Source organism: Egretta garzetta, unplaced genomic scaffold (assembly GCF_000687185.1).
Source record: "Egretta garzetta isolate BGI_Z169 unplaced genomic scaffold, ASM68718v1 scaffold46, whole genome shotgun sequence".
NCBI classification, from domain to species: Eukaryota; Metazoa; Chordata; class Aves; order Pelecaniformes; family Ardeidae; genus Egretta; species Egretta garzetta.
Genome location: NW_009260268.1, coordinates 100,935 through 119,114, shown reverse-complemented (window position 1 = coordinate 119,114; position 18,180 = coordinate 100,935). Strand labels below are relative to the sequence as shown.

Genomic DNA, 18,180 nt, shown 5'->3' with positions numbered 1-18,180 from the left:
TGTCCTGAATGTTTTTAGGAAGCAGGTGATAGATCTTTCTGTGCTCCCAGCACTAAAGAGATTATCTTACATTCACAAATAAAATGTGCTTTTAACCTACATTAACCCATTTTTAAGCCATCATAATTACTCTCCTTTCACAAGTCACAGCTCTCTAATTTCATTAGCTTCATCTTTCTTCTGTTTATTTTCTATTCTACCTTTCTAAGTTGTCTTTAAATCGAGTACTTGAAAGGAGTATTCACTTGTATACGTTGTAAAGCTTAATGCTGAAGAGTTTCACCAAATAGTTTTCCTAAATGAATCATTTAGTTGATTGTCTCAAATACAAGGAAAAACACGTCTGCCTTTGGTGAAAACATGCTGAAGAATTCTGTGTTATGGATATAGCAATGTGTTAATACTGAAGTGATGGGCAGAAATATCCACATTGCACAATTTTTATCTCAGATGAGTGAATATGCAGTAAAGGCCACTTTACAGTTTAAAAATTAAAAAAAAAAAAATAAAATTTTTTTTCCTATTTGACAATTAACTCCCTTCTACCAAGGCACATAGACGTCACCAGAATGTTCTTGTATGAGTTTGGAAGACAGATTATTTAACATCCTTTATTTTATCACAAACTTGCCTCTGCTACCCTGAGTCACAGAGTCAGGAGTAGACAGAGATTTTTCAAATTCTAGCAGGTCTGCAGCTGTTCAGTTTTTCACATGACCAGGTTAATCCATGCAAATCCCCCGGCTGAACCTGCATTCTAAGCAGACAGCATCATATCACCCTCCCCAGATACAGCCTCTATGTTCCATATTGTATGGAATTTCTATAGGATGCAACCAAAGTGTGCTTGAAAAAGCACACTGCAATGCATACAGGGTATTAATTAGCAAACAAATAGCATAATTTGTTTTCAAATTAAAAAAAAACCAAAACTATATGTTAGCTTTATAACCAGCAAATGGAAAATATTGTTTTATGCAGTTCTGCTCTGAAACTTTTAGTCTAGGATAACTTTTTAGAAGGGCATCTTGGAATTCAGATACTGTGTGGTGGAAGACATCAGGTAAGACGCTGGCTGGTATTACAACAGTGCAATGGCATGAGAAACAGAGAGGGGCAAGGAAATGGTAGGCAAAGGTAGCACAGCCGACTCCGGTCCATCTCACCAAGTTACAAGGTGTGGCATGGTACCAACTGCTTGCAACAGCTAATCAAGGGTGCATACCGCATACCCCTAACGGGTGTTGAGAAGAAGTGTTTACAGATGCCTATTAATAATGAGCCCAATTAGAGCTGTGCATAAAAACATGAGGGTCAAGTATCTGATTTGCTGATAAACTGTAATAGATGGTGCAGCAGATAGGTAGGCTGGGTGATGCATAGAAGAGGCTGGTACAGATGATACTGCACATAATGGTTATCACGTACCAATAGCTGAATTTCCCAAACTGGGGAAATCGGATTCCCTACTAACACTGAAAATCATCCTTACACAACAAGTCAGAAATGAGGAGAAATTATCACACTGTTTATCTCTGGGCCTCTGGGAAGCTTATTAGGATGACTGTACCATTCTATACCTTTTCCTAACCTTCCCTTTCTGTGTTGTGAGAATATTCCTGTATTCTTTCCTGGCATCTACACTGGAGTTTTTTCTCAGGAAATAACTCCAGCCTTTTGAGCTCCTTTTATGACTCTGAAAAAGTAAAGGAAATGTCAATTTTTCCTTTTTGATTCCTTTGATGATTTACAAATGATTCAGAAAAAAATAATATCCAGTGTTTGGATTGGATCATTCCAGAATTAAATTCCAGGAATTTGGGTATCAAATGGGCTTTGCACTGAAGAAAATAGTTTTTACTATCATGTTTTGTTTAGGTTCAGACTAGCAAAAAATGGCTGATTAAATTGATTTTTAAAAATTGCCAGAAGCTTTGCTTTTGCTGGAGTTGATGGCCTTTGCAGAAGCTGGTTGGCAGGCTTCTTTCCTTGGATCCTCAAGCCAGTGGTTTCTAAACTGTTTTCAGAAGCAACTCTCCAGTGAGTTATTAGGGAGCAGTAGTGTTCATTCCCTGGTTAATAGAGTGTGATTACATTATTTGAAAAAGAGGATCAGTTATGGGGATGGCTTCCACATATTTCATATGTTTGAAAGCCAGTATATTCAACATATACACAAAACCAGCGATATCGACTATGAATAGAGACATGTCAGTAAAAATGAACAAATAATCTTGTATTTTTAAATATTAGGTTAATCTTTCTTATTTGTCACCATAAAACAGCAACAAACTAACTCAAAACCTCAGGTTTATTTTAGATAGCATCCTGAGGCCAAATTCTGCTGAAAGCTCTGGAGATACAGTGCAAACTCACCTAATAACAGAGTGCATTTGTGTGAGAAAATACTGGAAAAACAGCAAGGTCCTGTTTCAGGTCTCAAAACCTGCCATTTCTAGGTATCCCTTCAATGATTTATGAAGCCTTGAAACTTCCTTTATGAAAGGAAATTATTTCATGCAGTCAACATCTCTAGATTGAGTGTGAAGTTACAGTCTAGAATAAGTGATACTGTAATGATGAAAAGCTGCTTGAAAAAGTTTTGGACCTTTTGGATAGTTTTAGATTAAAGTACTGCCACAGAGGATCCAACTCAGTTGTTAGCCTGCATTTGCAGTATTAATGGAAACATAAAAGTTAGGCAAGAACTAAAAAGGACTATATTCTGTGAATGAACAAGTCATAGGTCTGAAAATATGACGTGTCTACAGTAAAGCAGAAGTTCAAACCAACAGTTTTCACTGACAGCAGCCAAGTAATGGGCACAAACAGAATAAAGGTGTGGCCCTTTTGCAAAAACAGATGCGTGTAAAGCAGAATGTGGAAACATAATATACCAGAAGGTTTCCACAATGAAATACTAAAATTCCCATTTCAGTTGTTCTGATTTGTAAACTGGATTCACTTTTGTGGTTGTGACTCATAATTTATTTCAAGATTTTTTGGAAGAAGAATTGGAATAGGTTTTGTATTTATCGCAGTAAAGCTTGGTGGCTGAGTCACAGCCAAGTTCTGTAATCTTTTCTGGAACCTAGAGCTGAAATTCAGTGGGATCTTTCTGCAATATGGAGAATAAATATCTAAGTCAGAAATATAGCCTGCTGGTTTTGTTTAACTTTTCGTCCTGATATGAATGGATTATCTGGATCTTAATACCCATCTATAAGGGCAACTTATGACTCATTTCAGACCTGTGTGGTCCTGTCAAGGTTTCCAGACAAAACTTCTTATTTATTTCCAACAGACAAGAAGCAATCTCTCAAGTTTCCCAAGATGCAAGAACAGTGTTTCTAGAGTATGACACATGCAGAAGACAGGCACTCTGCACTTAGGTAGAAAATCTGTCATGAAGACTGACAACAGGTTTTCTCCTTTTAAAGCAGCTCTGGAGCCCTCAGCACAAGAAGGACATGGAGGAGGGCTACTAAAATGATCCGAGGGCTGGAGCACCTCTCCTATGAGGACAGGCTGAGAGAGTTGGGCTTGTTCAGCCTGGAGAAGAGAAGGCTGTGGGGAGACCTGCTTACGGCCTTTCAGTACCTAAAGGGGGCCTATAGGAAAGATGGGGAAAATCTTTTTAGTAGGGCCAGCTGTGACAGGACAAGGGGTAATGGTTTTAAACTAAAACAGGGTAGGCTTAGACTGGATCTAAGGAAGAAATCCTTTGCAATGAGGGTGGTAAAACACTGGAACAGGTTGCCCAGAGAGGTAGCGGAGGCCCCATCCCTGGAAACATCCAAGGCCAGGTTGGACGGGGCTCTGAGCAACCTGATCTAGTTAGCGGTGTCCCTGCTCACTGCAGGGGGGTTGGACTAGATGACCTCTAGGGGTCCCTTCCAACCCAAAACATTCTATGGTTCTATGATTCTTTGCTGATCCTATTTTTTGTAGTGCCTGAAGATGCAGTTCCATACCTACAAATTACATTAATTGAAGAGAACTGTGTACAGATTTTTTAAAAGCAAACATTAATAATCTTTTCTTCCTAAATTTTAGCAGGTTTTTGTCATTCAATTTAAGAAAAGGCTAGGACACAACGCTTAAACACTTTAGTACTCTTTGCCAATACATAAATACACAAATGTTCAAATAAAAAAATTCATTAATGAACAACAGCAACAACAAAATGTTAGATGTTGAATAAAATCTCCAAGATTCTTCATGAAAAACAACAAGTAGTTTATAGTCCCAGCTGTCACTCAAAACATGGAAAATACCCCACACTACCTCTAGCCTCATGCTGAAAGCTGAGTGGCTGTATCCACTCGTTTGAGGTGAGCAGCCACAAAATCTCCCTTCAACTGCCACCAGATGAATACAGCTTGACTTCAAAGTCAGCCTGGGAGAAATGTCGAATCAGGTATACAGCTATCTATACCAGCTTCAGGTCCCAATTCTGTAAACTTTTTAGAACACGTCAGTCAGAGATTGTTCCATAGGTCTAGGGAACAGACAGCAGTGGTAGTCTTAGACTTGTGTGCTGGGCAATGTTTTCATGAATTCTTACATATGATAAGGGAAACCTAGCTTCAAATATTTTTTACCTCATTTGAAGAAAAGACCGAGTCCAGGCCTGCAGCTGCCTTAGTAACCTAAGTCTAGGAGTAATTGTCCTGTTTTATCTAAAAGTAGCTAAATATTTACCAGGATAGGTGTTACAATCAGCTCTTCCAGACATACTATAGGAAATATTTTTCTCATTCTCTCTGGTCTGTTTTAACAAACATTCTTAAAGATTTTACAAAACTCTCTATACAATACTGAAAGCTGAACAGCTCAATTTAAAGACATCAAATTTTCTATTTCCTCATAGCGCCATATTGTAATTATTAGGAGCAGAAGACTGGAAGGGACCTCCTACATTACCGGTGCAAACCCTTGTTACCGCAGACAATTTTGTTTTATAATTCTATTCATCAATTCTTCTAATGTCTAAACCCCAAATGGTTTCTTTATTTGCCAGCCTTTATGAAAGGTTCTTCCAGAATCTTTTTCTTCTCATTCTAAGGGAGACTTAGCCTTTAGCCAAATTTTTACATCCTCTGTTTACCTACACCCATCTGATCTTGTTCTAGAAAAGCTGGAGGAAACATCACACCTCTTATTACCTCTAACCTATGCTTGTTTCCATTGATTCTTCTTTCTCTGACTGCTCTTTTTCACTTAAAGGAAAAGCCATGACTTATACAGCACTGCACTATGAAAGCCTACAGCATTACTCTCATCCCCTCCAGTATTTTCTTATTTACTTTTGCATTTTTATATTAGCCTTTCCAATCTGCTTGAATAGGAGCTACCAGGTTAGCTGTTTCTAAAAGTCTGTATCCTGTTATAGCAATTACAGCATTACTCAGAAAAAGCTGTGAAGGTAACTAATTTGCAAGCTGAGATCTGCTCAGTCACTATTGTAGAAAACCTGAGGATCAGTGAAAATAAGACTGTGCCATCACTACATAGCTCTGTTCACATTGTATAAGGTATGCTGTTTATAAAGTTTCATCTTTTGTTGCAATCATACAAGAAGATAATTCCACTGAGGTTATGATTATGTAACACTCATGATATTGCTTCAGTTTAAAAGGACACAGATACCAATGTAAAGATATTGTTTAAAAAAAAAAAAAAAATGAAAAGGCTGGGCCAAAAAAAAAAATTTCAAATATCTTTAGCGTAGCTGCTTCATCATGTGTTTTTAAGCAATGGGAATTAATCTCGTCATGATATATGGGGATTTTGTCCTTAACTCCTATTAACACTAATGGGAGTTAAGTCTGTAAATCCCCATCTATCACTTTAAGAATACCTTTTCTCCCTCATTTTTGCATGAACCTGCAATTTACTAACACTTTGTTTACAGACACAAAAACTACAGTCAACTTTAGAATAACTGTTAAATGAATCTGAATTAAGAAAAGAAAGGATTTTTAGATTGGCACCTTTGTTCCTAATTTCTGTTCTTGAGTCTAGAAAATATGCGCTGGAAAATCTCTCCACTACAAACACTTTACATGAAGCATTAACCTTGAAATTCTTTCCTTGATTAAGTTTGAGTTATTTTGACATCATTTAAATATTCAGTTCTGCTCTCATGTCTTTACTGTATTCTGAATACTTGGTATTTAATGCACTCTGAGTGTGCATTTTTAATTACAGTAGCCAAAGTAATCACTCAGTATGAAAGACCTGTGCGCTCAGATTTTTTATACATCATACATACATACTACAAAGACATATCCTAAGTCATATCCAAAAAAGTTGAAACCATTTTATAATACCTTAATTTTAAAGAGTAAACTTATACAATTTATTAAAAGTGTTTGTAAGAATCTGTTTTCTACATAACCTTTTTCCTTTTCCAAAGAGAATACACAGCATGCTATCAGATATGGCCACTATGGTAGAACAACAGGTATTATGAGATTGTGGTTCAGGCTTTAACGTTCTTTAAAAGCGAAATGATAACAGTAAAGTGTGTGCTGACATGCATTTTTTACTGATGCTCTTCCACATGTCATTACTGGCATTACAATGATGGTGCTAGATCTCTTTTTTTTTTTTTTCCCCCCTCTAAATCCTTCTAGATTCTCATGCCAATTTACACAATAGTAAAACTCAGCATCTCTCAGACAGTTTGGTTTCTTCAATAGCACAAAGTAACCCTTGCAACTTCAGAATCTGTCTCACTTATCACATTGTCCTAAGCAGGCCCAGTCATCTCCTACACCACAGAAATTGGGTTCTGTACCATCTCTCAGCCCCAAGGCACTTTCCTGTGTCCCTTCTGCTAGTTAACCATCTTACCCAGGAAGCACTACCCTGCCATCTAGATTGACCTGACAGGTACCTCTAGACAGGGATCTACAGATTGTCACCTTCCTCCCTCTCTCCAAATCACAGGTAATCCCAGCTCACAGGCTTCTCCGCTCCTCTGCCTCTAGTGCTCCAGCTTGCAGAGGCTTTTATTTTCTCAGCAGCTTCATCCAGAGCTTTCGACACAGGGAGGCCAAGAAAAGTCAGCTCCCTCTAGCTGCAACCTTCTCCACAGTTTGGAAAGGTCCCAATTTGCAAGCCTTTACAAAACGTTATCAAACCCTATGAGCAAATTTAATCCCATATCTTTCTTTCCTAGAAAAAAACAGCCAGAAACCTCCTCAAGGCATTTCTTGTTGGAGACTGTGAGTCAGTGTGAACAGGCATATCAAACACTATCACAATCACAAAGATATTGAAGGTGAATTAAAAACAAATATACTGAATGCATGTAACTGAGAAAAAGTATGTATTCACTATTTCTTCTTTACCTGCTTTTAGTAATAAAACAATAATCTTCAACAGACTTTGAATTTGAAACAACTTGGGAATCTGAATTTATTTCTTTGCTTTAAAAAATAATCAGTCTTTACATTGCTTTTAAAAGATTTCCAAAATGTAAATCTGTAGGAACATATGAAAGCTAATTTATTGACACAACAGGATTAGTTAAAGAAGATTTCTAGTCTGCTTTCTATCTACAAACATTGTGTGCTACAATATGTGGGATCCACAATCTTCTTTTTAGTTGCTCTATCTTCTTTTATAGATTTAAATTGAATGAGGGTTTAGCTACTTGACCTCTTGTAGGAATGAAGGGATAGAATACTGAAAATTTGATGTTTCTAGTCAGTTTTTATTAGTTCCCTGGTTTTCAGTATGTTTTTCCTTATTTTTGTGAATGTTAGGAAACTAGTTACTCTACAGCTTCAGAAAACTGAACATATACGTAATTTGCACACCTTGATAAAATTTGTATTATATATAAATTATAATACATATATATAAACCAAAACACTTTTCAAAGTATCTGTTTATACTTTACATTGGTTAAGTCCTTCTTTCATTTTGGATAATTTTACTGCAATTTAAAAATATTTATAGTAGAACTTTAAATATGATTTGTGTCTGTGACTACTGTTCTGGTGTACTCTAGTATTACAAACCACAGTTTTTGAGATCTGTTAAAATAAGGTTAGGATTGGCTTTTTAGTGAGTAACCTCTACTTCTGCCCCCTTCATCATGGGCCAAGTAGCAGCCCAAGAGCTTGATATTTCTTCTTTCTCCCTTGCTACTCCTCTAGACCCATGTGCACTGATTCACAAAATTAATTTCTTCATGAAAGGAGCAGGTTAGCAAATGGATACGGAATGGAGTTTGTGCCTGGTCAAGTTGCTTTATTTAGTTGCTTATGTGCATTTAGTGTTTTTAGAGACGGCCTTAATAATCCCTGAGTGCCTGGGTTATCCAGGCCAGTAGACGTATCATAGGATTGCAGGAGAAATGCATCTTTCTGAACCAGCAGCAAAAAGACAGAATATCTTAGGGATTTTCAAATGCCACTAGATATCTTTGTGCAGACAAACAAATTGTTCTTTTTATCCTCAGTAGTGATACAGTTAATCCACATTAACTTTTATGTGTTGCCATAGCATCAGGGTAGAACCTCTGAACCAACATGATTTTCCTGACAGACTTCTTGGTGCACTTCATGGCTATCAATAGATTTAAAGACAACTCATATCTAATCAAGTTTGTTTAAAGTTAGAGATACATCCCTTCCCACAGCCCATTTTAGCAGGCTTTTAAGCTGCTGGAGTTAGCAGGCCCTGCTTCTGGACTTGAACTAGTTCAGCTTTACTTTTCATTTTACCCTATTTACCCTATTTTAGACAATGTCATATTTACCTACCAACAGAAGAAAGGCTACAGGGAAAGTTAATATGGGATTCCCAAATTCCTATTTGATCTAATTAGGTTATATTTCCCTGAGGAGATGAAACAGAGGATGATTTCAAATACATGTTTTCAGTAAGAGTTATACTATTAGCCCATTCAGTCACTCACTGAAACTAGTCATATTCTAAGTGTTAGCATATAAAATGTATTAATAACAACACGGAATATATAGCAACAAAAATTCATCTGAACAAACGAATAATGTCAGAAAAACTCAGCTTTTCACTTAACAAGAAATACCTTCTGCTGTTAGAGCAAAAGCATCTTCAGGGACACATCATTTATCTGCAGAAAAAAAAACCAAAATCTTTTGTCAACAGAGAACATGGCAAAGATCAACGAAGACAGAGGCTTAGTGCATGATGTTTGTTCATGTAATTGTCATGTCCATTTTCATCTAATCCCTTATACCTCTGCTTGAAAGTGCAAATATTTTAGAAGCTCCTGAGCTAAAGCTTAAAAAAGCAATTACATTGAACAAGTTGCAAAAATGTGATTTTAGTGTAATACATTAGGAGCTGGGAACAAAAAACTTCCATTAAGAATGGAAGTAGTATATTCAATCTGCAATTAATAAATATTCTAGGACATCCATTAAGAGCTGTGACAAATATTACTATACAGTATGTCGCTACTGTGTTTAATTAATTTTTTTAAGAGTAAAATCCTAGATATTAACTAGCTTTGACTTTTGATATGATGATTATTTGTGAGCATAGAAACTAAAGCCCAGCCATTGTTACTGATCATAAACCAGAAAAAAACCCAACACTATAATTAACTAAACCTGTCCCTTTTGCAATGCTTCCATCCTAAAACCTATGGAAAATAAGTTGATTTTGTAGCACACTGTTGAATTCAACAGATTTTGAATGTTTTGTTATGAAGACAAGGGAGTCAGAAGCTAAAAATCAAGGAGTCCTCACAGAAACTACTGATTATATTCTTCTTTTAGCTATGGGTTGAATGACAAAGACTGATAATTCTGTACTAATAACCATCCTGTAAGTGACCCCATATTTTCAGTAAAGGAAAGACTGTACTGGAGTAGTGACAGAAGAGTTCTCATCCTCCAAACCATTAGCAGTGATGGTGACTGAGATATTACTTAACCAGAATAAAAGAAAGAAGGTGACATTCATCTGTCCCAGGCAGAACATTAACAGAGGCCATACCACTTCAGAATCCAAGGTTGTGAAGCTCTTGGAAGAGCACTTGGTGCACAAGTAGCGTATATATTTATTTGCTGAACTCTGAATTTTGATTTTGTAAGGGAGCCTGAGACATCTGATATTACAGGTAGCAATTTTGAAGTCCCACTTTTAGCTAGTTCTTTGCCAAGTAAGTTCTCACAATGCAATTGCTCACCACCTGCCGACCGATGCCCAGCCCATCCCAAGCAGCAATCACTCTCCAAGCTACAATCACTCTCCCCACAACCGACCAACTAACTCCCCCCAAGCATGACGTTATATTATATGGAATACCCCTTTGGTCAGTTTGGGTCAGCTGTCCTGGCTGTGCTCCCTCCCAGCTTGTTATGCACCTGGCCCAGCAGGAGAAGCTCAAAAAGTCCTTGAGACGTCTAAGCACTGCTTAGCAACAACTAAAAATATCAGTGTGTTATCAACATTCTTCCCTTCCTAAATCCAAAACACAGCACTATGCTACCTACTATGAAGAAAATTAACTCTATCCCAGCTGAAACCAGGGCAGTTCTATTTCTATTGACTTCAATATGAGTATTGCTGGGCAGTTACTGGAGTCCAACTCTGCAAAGGAATTAGGAAAAATTTAAATAAAATTTTAAAAAAACTATTCACAGGACACCCACCTGGATACTTAGTAGTTCGGAAGCATAAGAAAAACAGACAAAACCAAACAACAAACCAAAACCATTAAACAAACCAACCAGAAAGATTAAAACTATTAATGAAAAACTTAAAATCTGCTTTTATATATCCATGGACAAAGAAAGAGAGAATTCTTCAACCAAAACCCATCAACAATCTTTTCTGAATAGCTCAAATAATTTCCTAAAGCTTCCTGAGATCAGAGGCGAGTTAGCCTCACCCAAATCCCCAAACCATCTGGCCTGTCCTACCTAATGGAGGGGGTAACAGCACCCACAATTTTCAAACTTGTCTAGGATTAGAGCTTTTATCCAGGAACTGAACAGGCCTTACAGTGCATCCTCAGCCTGCAAGGGCTCAGATCTAGAGATCCTAATCATCAACAAAGTGTTTAGCCAACTAACTTGAGGCAGGACTAGACAGGAAATTTTTCGATGTCTTCATGCACAGAACTGAATACTTGCCCTTATGCAGCAAAATTGCAAGAGTCACAGGATTAGAAAGAAAAATTGCAGAAGTCTGTCTTTCTCCTAAGGCCCATCAAGGAAGACATTTCTTTCTGAGGGAGGAATCCTGTGGTTCTGGAAAATTCACAAAGCTGCTTCTTACTGAGGGAGTGGTGCAGTACTGCTGTTGCTCTATGGGTTCTGTAAATCCAGAGTGAGAACAATAAGGTCACTCTTAGTTTTACCCACTGCCAAGATCCATTCTGGAAAGAGAGCTTTCACATATGGAATTATCCAGAGACAGAGCATCAGGAAGGATTCTGTGAGTCAAACTCTTTACCATAATCAACAGCATATCTACATTGTTTCTTGTAATGAATGCCCTACAGCTATTCAGTATGGAAAAACATGTTCTTAGGGATGCTTGGCATTAGTCAATTCTTGTTACTCTGACACAGATTTGACATGTCAATTAAAGTTAAGTACTCAACGATCAATTTAAATCACAGTTAATTTCTTATTAGCTGCTATGGTAAATCTCTGACAGATTAATGAGTTACAGTTAATGGTGGAGCATGGAGTCTGTTGCAATTTTTTCCACTCATTAACTGAACTGCCATACAGCATAGATATATGCACTATCGTTGCTGCAGTTCAGACATGATATAATGCAAAGATGTGATAAAAAAATAGAGTCCCCTTATTTGCAATAATAAATCATGCCGGTGAAAAGATGACCAATATTTATTAGTATTGATAAGGAAACAGATGAACCATTTCAGTCCCATCTAAATTTATTGGTAATTAAGGATATTCTTGCCCTTAGATGTAAAATGCTTTCTTCCTCTAATATTACCCTTTGATATATTTACAGATTGCAATCGAGTCATAATGCAAGTCCCTTGTATTACCAGTTTAAAGAAATCAAATTTTCCTGTCTAGTCTTACAGAACTGGCTATATTGTCCAGTCTTAAATAATTCTTTTTTGCACTTTCTTCTATATATTCTTTTTCTGAACATGCGTAACTACAGATGAGACCTCACCATAAATAATCTCAGTAAACATGGATTTCCGGCTACTAAACATGAGGAAATACAGGGGAATCCTTCAGATTACACAAGATATATTTACATTTCTCAACCGTCAGTGTGAATATCAAGGGTCTTCTCCTACTTTGGTTTGGGAATGACATTGGTAACCTGCATGGAACATGACTTACCAATTTGAGGGTCTTAAATTTAAATACCTGAGTTTCTATACTAGGGAAATTTCATCAAAGGCATATTAAAATAACTAGCTTAATAGCTTTTGGTCCAGTCTGAAATTTTCAGATATGCAAAGGAAAACTAAGGAAAATCCTTCAATTTACCCAAAGTAATTAGGCTACCTAAAGTGCCATAGTGCTTAAGGCCAGTGAACAAATTTAAAATGGAAAGTTGTTATTACCACAAAGTACTACTATGCCACGGGGCATCCTGTCTGATTATACTAGTCACCGTGGCAATAAAAAGCATGTCAAGTTGCATGTTTTTCAGAGACTGAGATAGCAACTTTAGAAGATCTCACCAGTAAAAATTAAAGGTATTAAAGTGTCCTGTAACATAGTAGCTTTTCATGTACAGCAGTGAGAACAAGAAAGCAAACTTTAAAGAGAAGACAACTATGACAAACCATCTGCATCCATCAAGTCCTCACATTTTACTACTTTTGTATCAACATAAAAAAATCCAAAACCATCCTTCACTTTTTGTGAAATTTTCTAAATTAAAAAAAAAAAAGTAATTCAAGCTATGATAAACCAGGAAAACATATGTTGCGAGGGGAAAACATCATAGAAACTGCAAATCAAAAATGTTAGTCCCATAGCAGTAACAAGGTTAGTATTATACTGGATTGTGCAGACCTCCTCTGGTGCAGAAAATACCGTTTTCTGCTTAGTTTTCCATTTCATCTCTCAGCTGTGGAGTTAGATTTAAGTCTAACTTTTATTTTCCACAGCATTACATAAAAATTAAAACAATAAAAGGTAAAATTCCTAAGGGCTTTTAATTAGCCTGTTGCAAGCAACCTATTTAACAAATTACATCAAGATTAAGAAGTCCAAATGTTTTGAGGATAAAATGCATTAAGGAAATGTAATATTTTGTAGAATAAAGGCCACAGATGTTTTTCATTTACCCAAGAATCGAATTGTGACATATGCTCTAAAGCATTCCTTTTTAGGTTGGTGTACCAAGGATGCTGTGTTGAAATATGAAACTACTAACACTATTCCACTAGCACCTGAACACCTGATAACTCAGCATCTGATGGGGGGGGGGAGTGGATGGGAGGGAGGGAAAGGAACGATAACATACACATAACTGTATGACAAAATACTCTCATTCCCTATGGGGTGATAAACAAATTCAATAAAACAAATAGCCCACTACAGTTACAAAATTATACTTATTTTGAAATGGCTCTTCAAGATATTAGTTACTTGTTTAGGCCAGGACTGCCTTGAGTCTTACTATTCCTGACACATATTCCTTTCCCTTATAACATTTACCGATATTCCCTGTTCCCCCATGCCTCTAGTAGTTCTCTTTAGTTCTGCCTTTCTTTTACTCCAGGTCATCCAGCTAATTTTCATTCCTCACTTCAACCTTCACATGAGCAGGTCTGCCCAGTACATCTGTGACAACTTCTTAGGTAGAAAGGATCATATTCAGCTTTCATTACAGCAAAGTAAATTCCAGCTCATGCTATTGTCTGCAAAATTCTTTTCCAGCATTATGTCCAATGGAGCTGTTAGCAACAGCCACAGAAACCTGGAAGGGGAGAAATCTAACCATTGGGGTGCTATTAGTCTGTACATGCACATAATCCACAAGTATGAGGCCTTGCTCTTGGTTGATTTTCAAGCACTTGTGATATATGTACTTGCTAAAATTAGTAAAAATATGTTCAAACAAGTCTTTATATTTTTCTTATAATTTGGTGGAAACTTCATGACCAGATCTTTGTATTTCAGATTTTAGTAAATGCATTTGCTTTCTATGCTATTTTTTATGACTTCACCAGAAACTCAAGTGTTTTTCAATATAGATCTTTAACTGACATGAACAAAAATTTGCCATAGTTATGAGTATAAACCAAAATTCTTCACAATATTTCTCATAGCGGCTTCAAATTTACTTTTATCAGTGTTCTTGGAAAGTCCATAAGATTTCCATGTTAAAATTCTACAGTGACCTAGAACAAATAAAGCGAGAATAGAATTATTTGACTACATTATGCAAAAGACAAAACTAGATTTCACTTACATGGATATATTAGACAAAATTATGATACTATTTGAAACTGCAATATGTAGAGCTCTGGAAGATTATTCATTTATGCATGAAAATTTGATGATTGGTTCAAATGACAGCATTCAAAAATTATGAGAGCAAGTGATAAGCAATGCTCAAATGAAGGGCATATTTTGGAAATTTTCTTTTATATATCTCTCTCTCAGACCTAGAAGGATTCCACATACAGTGCCTGTTAAAAAATGCATTAAAGAAACCAGTGAGAGTCAGGCAATTAATATCTTGAGGATTTGTGCAAAAGTTTCCATAAGGCATTCTAGCTATATTCTGTATGCTATGGGAATATATCTCTATCTGTATCAGTATAATGAAAAGAAATCAGCATATTCTATAAGTATTTTAGATTTCACTGTGTGCTCAAACTTGCTAATCAGAATGTTAGTACTGGAGTCCATAACAGTCTCAGACTCAACATGGACAGCAAAAAGCAAGTACCTGATCTCCCAGTTTTGATTTTATTGAGCTGTATGAAGTAGATGAACAGTATCCTGACACTCTTAAGAAAGTTGACCCTGTGGCTAAAGGTTTCAAAGGACAGTGAAGCAAGGCCAGACCCATAAATCAGTCTCATTCTCTAGAACCAGGGCATAGCAGCTGTTCAGACGATGGCAGCCTTGAGGTTATAGAAGTGGCTGTGGAAGTCACCACAACTTAAACGATGATTTCTCTCTCCCCTCAGGGAACCTCCCCAGGACACAGCTATTTGAGTTAGGAGTCACTCCTCCAGGCAAGTAGCATGTGAGAATAGAATCATAGAATCATAGAATGTTTTGGGTTGGAAGGGACCCCTAGACGTCATCTAGTCCAACCGCCCTGCAGGAGCAGGGACACCACTAACTAGATCAGGCTGCTCAGAGCCCCGTCCAACCTGGTCTTGAATAGTATCCACTTGTAAGAAAAAAAATAAGTTCCAGAAGTTTAGTTCTGGTCTCTGTGCTTGCTTCAAATCACCCTACTTGTTTAAAGCAGTTCAGCCTTATGCTCACAATTATAAACTGAGACGATTCATATTCGTCCTTCATAAAATAGTCAAATGTACCTTTTTCCTTTTGATAGATCAGGAATTTTTTTAGTGAATAATGAGAGCCAATTTAAGTCTGACTTTTCAGGGGACAGAACAATGAAAAATAGCTTCAATTGCTTCAATGAAAAATTTAACTAGTATTTTTTTCATCTTTAAAGCTGGAAACAATTTAAACCAATAAACTTTAGGCCAAATGACATATAGAATAGCTTAATATAACCTAGAACAGATTCCTCCATTCGTCTTCCTCCACTTTCCATTTTCATTTCAACTTTCTGCTATGCATTTTTCACCTGTTCAGTCTTATATATATGAGAAGTCCCTTACTCTATAAGTAATCCCATTCATAAACTCATCAAATTCTACAGAGAAAAGTGAAATAGACAGACATGCTTCAAGTTACACAAATTAAATGGTAAAGCTTGGGTTTGGCTGAAGTGCAGATGAAGTCCTAAGAACTGCAGTGCTCACACCCAGTGCCCCAGGTTTAGAGCAAATGTTTACTTCAGTGCAACAAGTCCACATGTTGGGACAGGCAGTAAGAGCCATCACTGCTCCCGTACCCTGCTTCTTCCTGGCCTTCCGATTTTATACAGGAGTTTGGAAAGGGAACTGATACTACATGGCATTTGGGACATCATGCAAAGAAATAAGGGTGAATTATGTCCTCTTGCTGCATAGAAGACACCAAAAGCTCAGTTCTATGAACACAGAGGCACAAGCTTGTCTAAGGGTTTTGGCTTACTTTGGGTGTGGGGGGGGAAAGTTTTATTTCTACATCTGTAAAGTGCAGATCCCTGAATCCCTGGCTCTGGTTTCATCACGCCATGGTACTAATTATGAAAAATGCCATGTGTCTTTCTCACATAGCTCTATGGCAAGGTACTGCTTACACAATTTTCCGTAGGGAACTGAGGCACAGAAAGTCTAAGTGGTGTGTCTAAAATATGTAATAATTAGAGAGAGAGAAAAGAAAATAATTGAGGTTTCCTTCCAGTGGGACAGATTCTCACTGCCTAATAGAGGGAAGTGGGAATGCCTCCATCAGGAGTTGAGCAGAAAAAGGTAACTCCACAAAACTCTTTTTAAGCTTCTCTCATTTTGATTTAAAGGCAAAGCTACTATAGGGGTAGAGTTATATGGAGTTATATGAACTGTACACAGAGGCTGGATTTCCTTAGCCTGGAATTTTTTCACTTGCCCTGAAATGCATCTTTATTCTTATCCTTGTGTCCCCACTAATACAAATAGGTATCATGCTGGCATTCAGCTAAATAATTCTTTTGTTATCCACAGATGGACAGGGGATTACATGGCTAAGGAATGAAATAAAAGCTAAATCCCTATGCTTGATAAAGCTATGCTTGTTTTCTCTTTCATTCAGGATTACCGAGTGAACATCTTTCTCCGTCAGAATTGGAATGATCCACGTCTCGCATACAGTGAATATCCAGATGACTCTTTAGACTTAGATCCATCCATGCTGGATTCAATCTGGAAACCTGATTTGTTCTTTGCTAATGAAAAAGGTGCCAACTTTCATGAAGTTACAACAGATAATAAGTTGTTGAGAATTTTCAAAAATGGAAATGTACTTTATTCCATCAGGTAAGTGTCTAATCAAATATTTTTTTCAGAAGTTGAAAAGTGTACCTAAGAATTGCTAATGGATATCTTCAGTTGCTAGTAATGCAGAACTATCAGTAAAGTAAATGTGAGTTTTGAATATAGAGCTTTATCATCATTACTATTCGTTGATAATATTAAAATAGAAAGTGATCCCTCATGAGGAATATGCATAATTAAAACAATAAGAAAAGTACCTTTCCCATTTTAAAGTACAGATACCAAGCCTAGAGGAGCTAGTACACTTGCACAGAGCAAATAATCCTGGAGTATTATCATCTGAGAAGGCCTATGTATGAGTTTCCCACACTGTAGCCTCCAACGTAATCACAATCCAATCTTGTTTCTTTTTCACCTTTTTGGATATTGCAGTTGCACTTCAACATGGAAACATGACCTGTTTGAGGAAGCATGAGAATTAAAGAATAGTTCACTTGCTGCTGGAGATGGAGAGAAAAGTAGAAAGTAAACTTTTGAAAAGATTTAAGGAGCTGTAAACAGCAATCACTTATAAGTTTTGACAAATTCTAGTTATTCTACTTCTTTTCTCTTCTACCCACTTCCCTTTTATTAATACAGACATTAGTAAGCATTTTACCACTATCTTCAGAAACCTGATACAATGAGAGACACATTTGATACAAGTATACCAATGCCATGCTGACATAGACACAGTGTAGTTTTGGTATTAATACCGTGACTACATGTGAAAAATGTTATATTTTTCAAAATAAATATACTTCTCATCCACTTAGTGTTTTTCTTTGCATGCTTCTACAATACTGCATTATGGGTAATTGGACTTTTTGAAGAGACATCGGGAATCTGTAAAACAGTTTGTATACTAAAAGAAAAACAATCATAGATATAGAATCATTTTGGTTGGAAAAGACCTTTAAGATCATCAAGTCCAATCTTTAACCTAACCCTGCCATCCCATCACTAAACCATGTCCCTAAGCACCTCATCTATCCTTCTTTTAAGTACCTCCAGGGATGGAGACTCGACCACCTCCCTGGGCACCCCATTCCAGAGCCTGACAA

At 36.9% G+C, this 18,180-nt stretch overlaps 1 protein-coding gene across 4 annotated transcripts in view; it reads left to right on the top strand.

Annotated features, from left to right (window-relative positions):
• GLRA3 (glycine receptor alpha 3) overlaps nt 1-18,180 on the top strand; it is a 90,781-nt gene that overhangs the window by 34,033 nt on the left and 38,568 nt on the right. For all 4 annotated transcript variants that reach the window (XM_035897808.1, XM_035897809.1, XM_009642390.2 and 1 more), the window contains one exon: nt 16,896-17,119. In XM_035897808.1, coding sequence (XP_035753701.1) covers nt 16,896-17,119 — 224 coding nt within the window. The remainder of the gene's footprint in view (nt 1-16,895; nt 17,120-18,180) is intronic.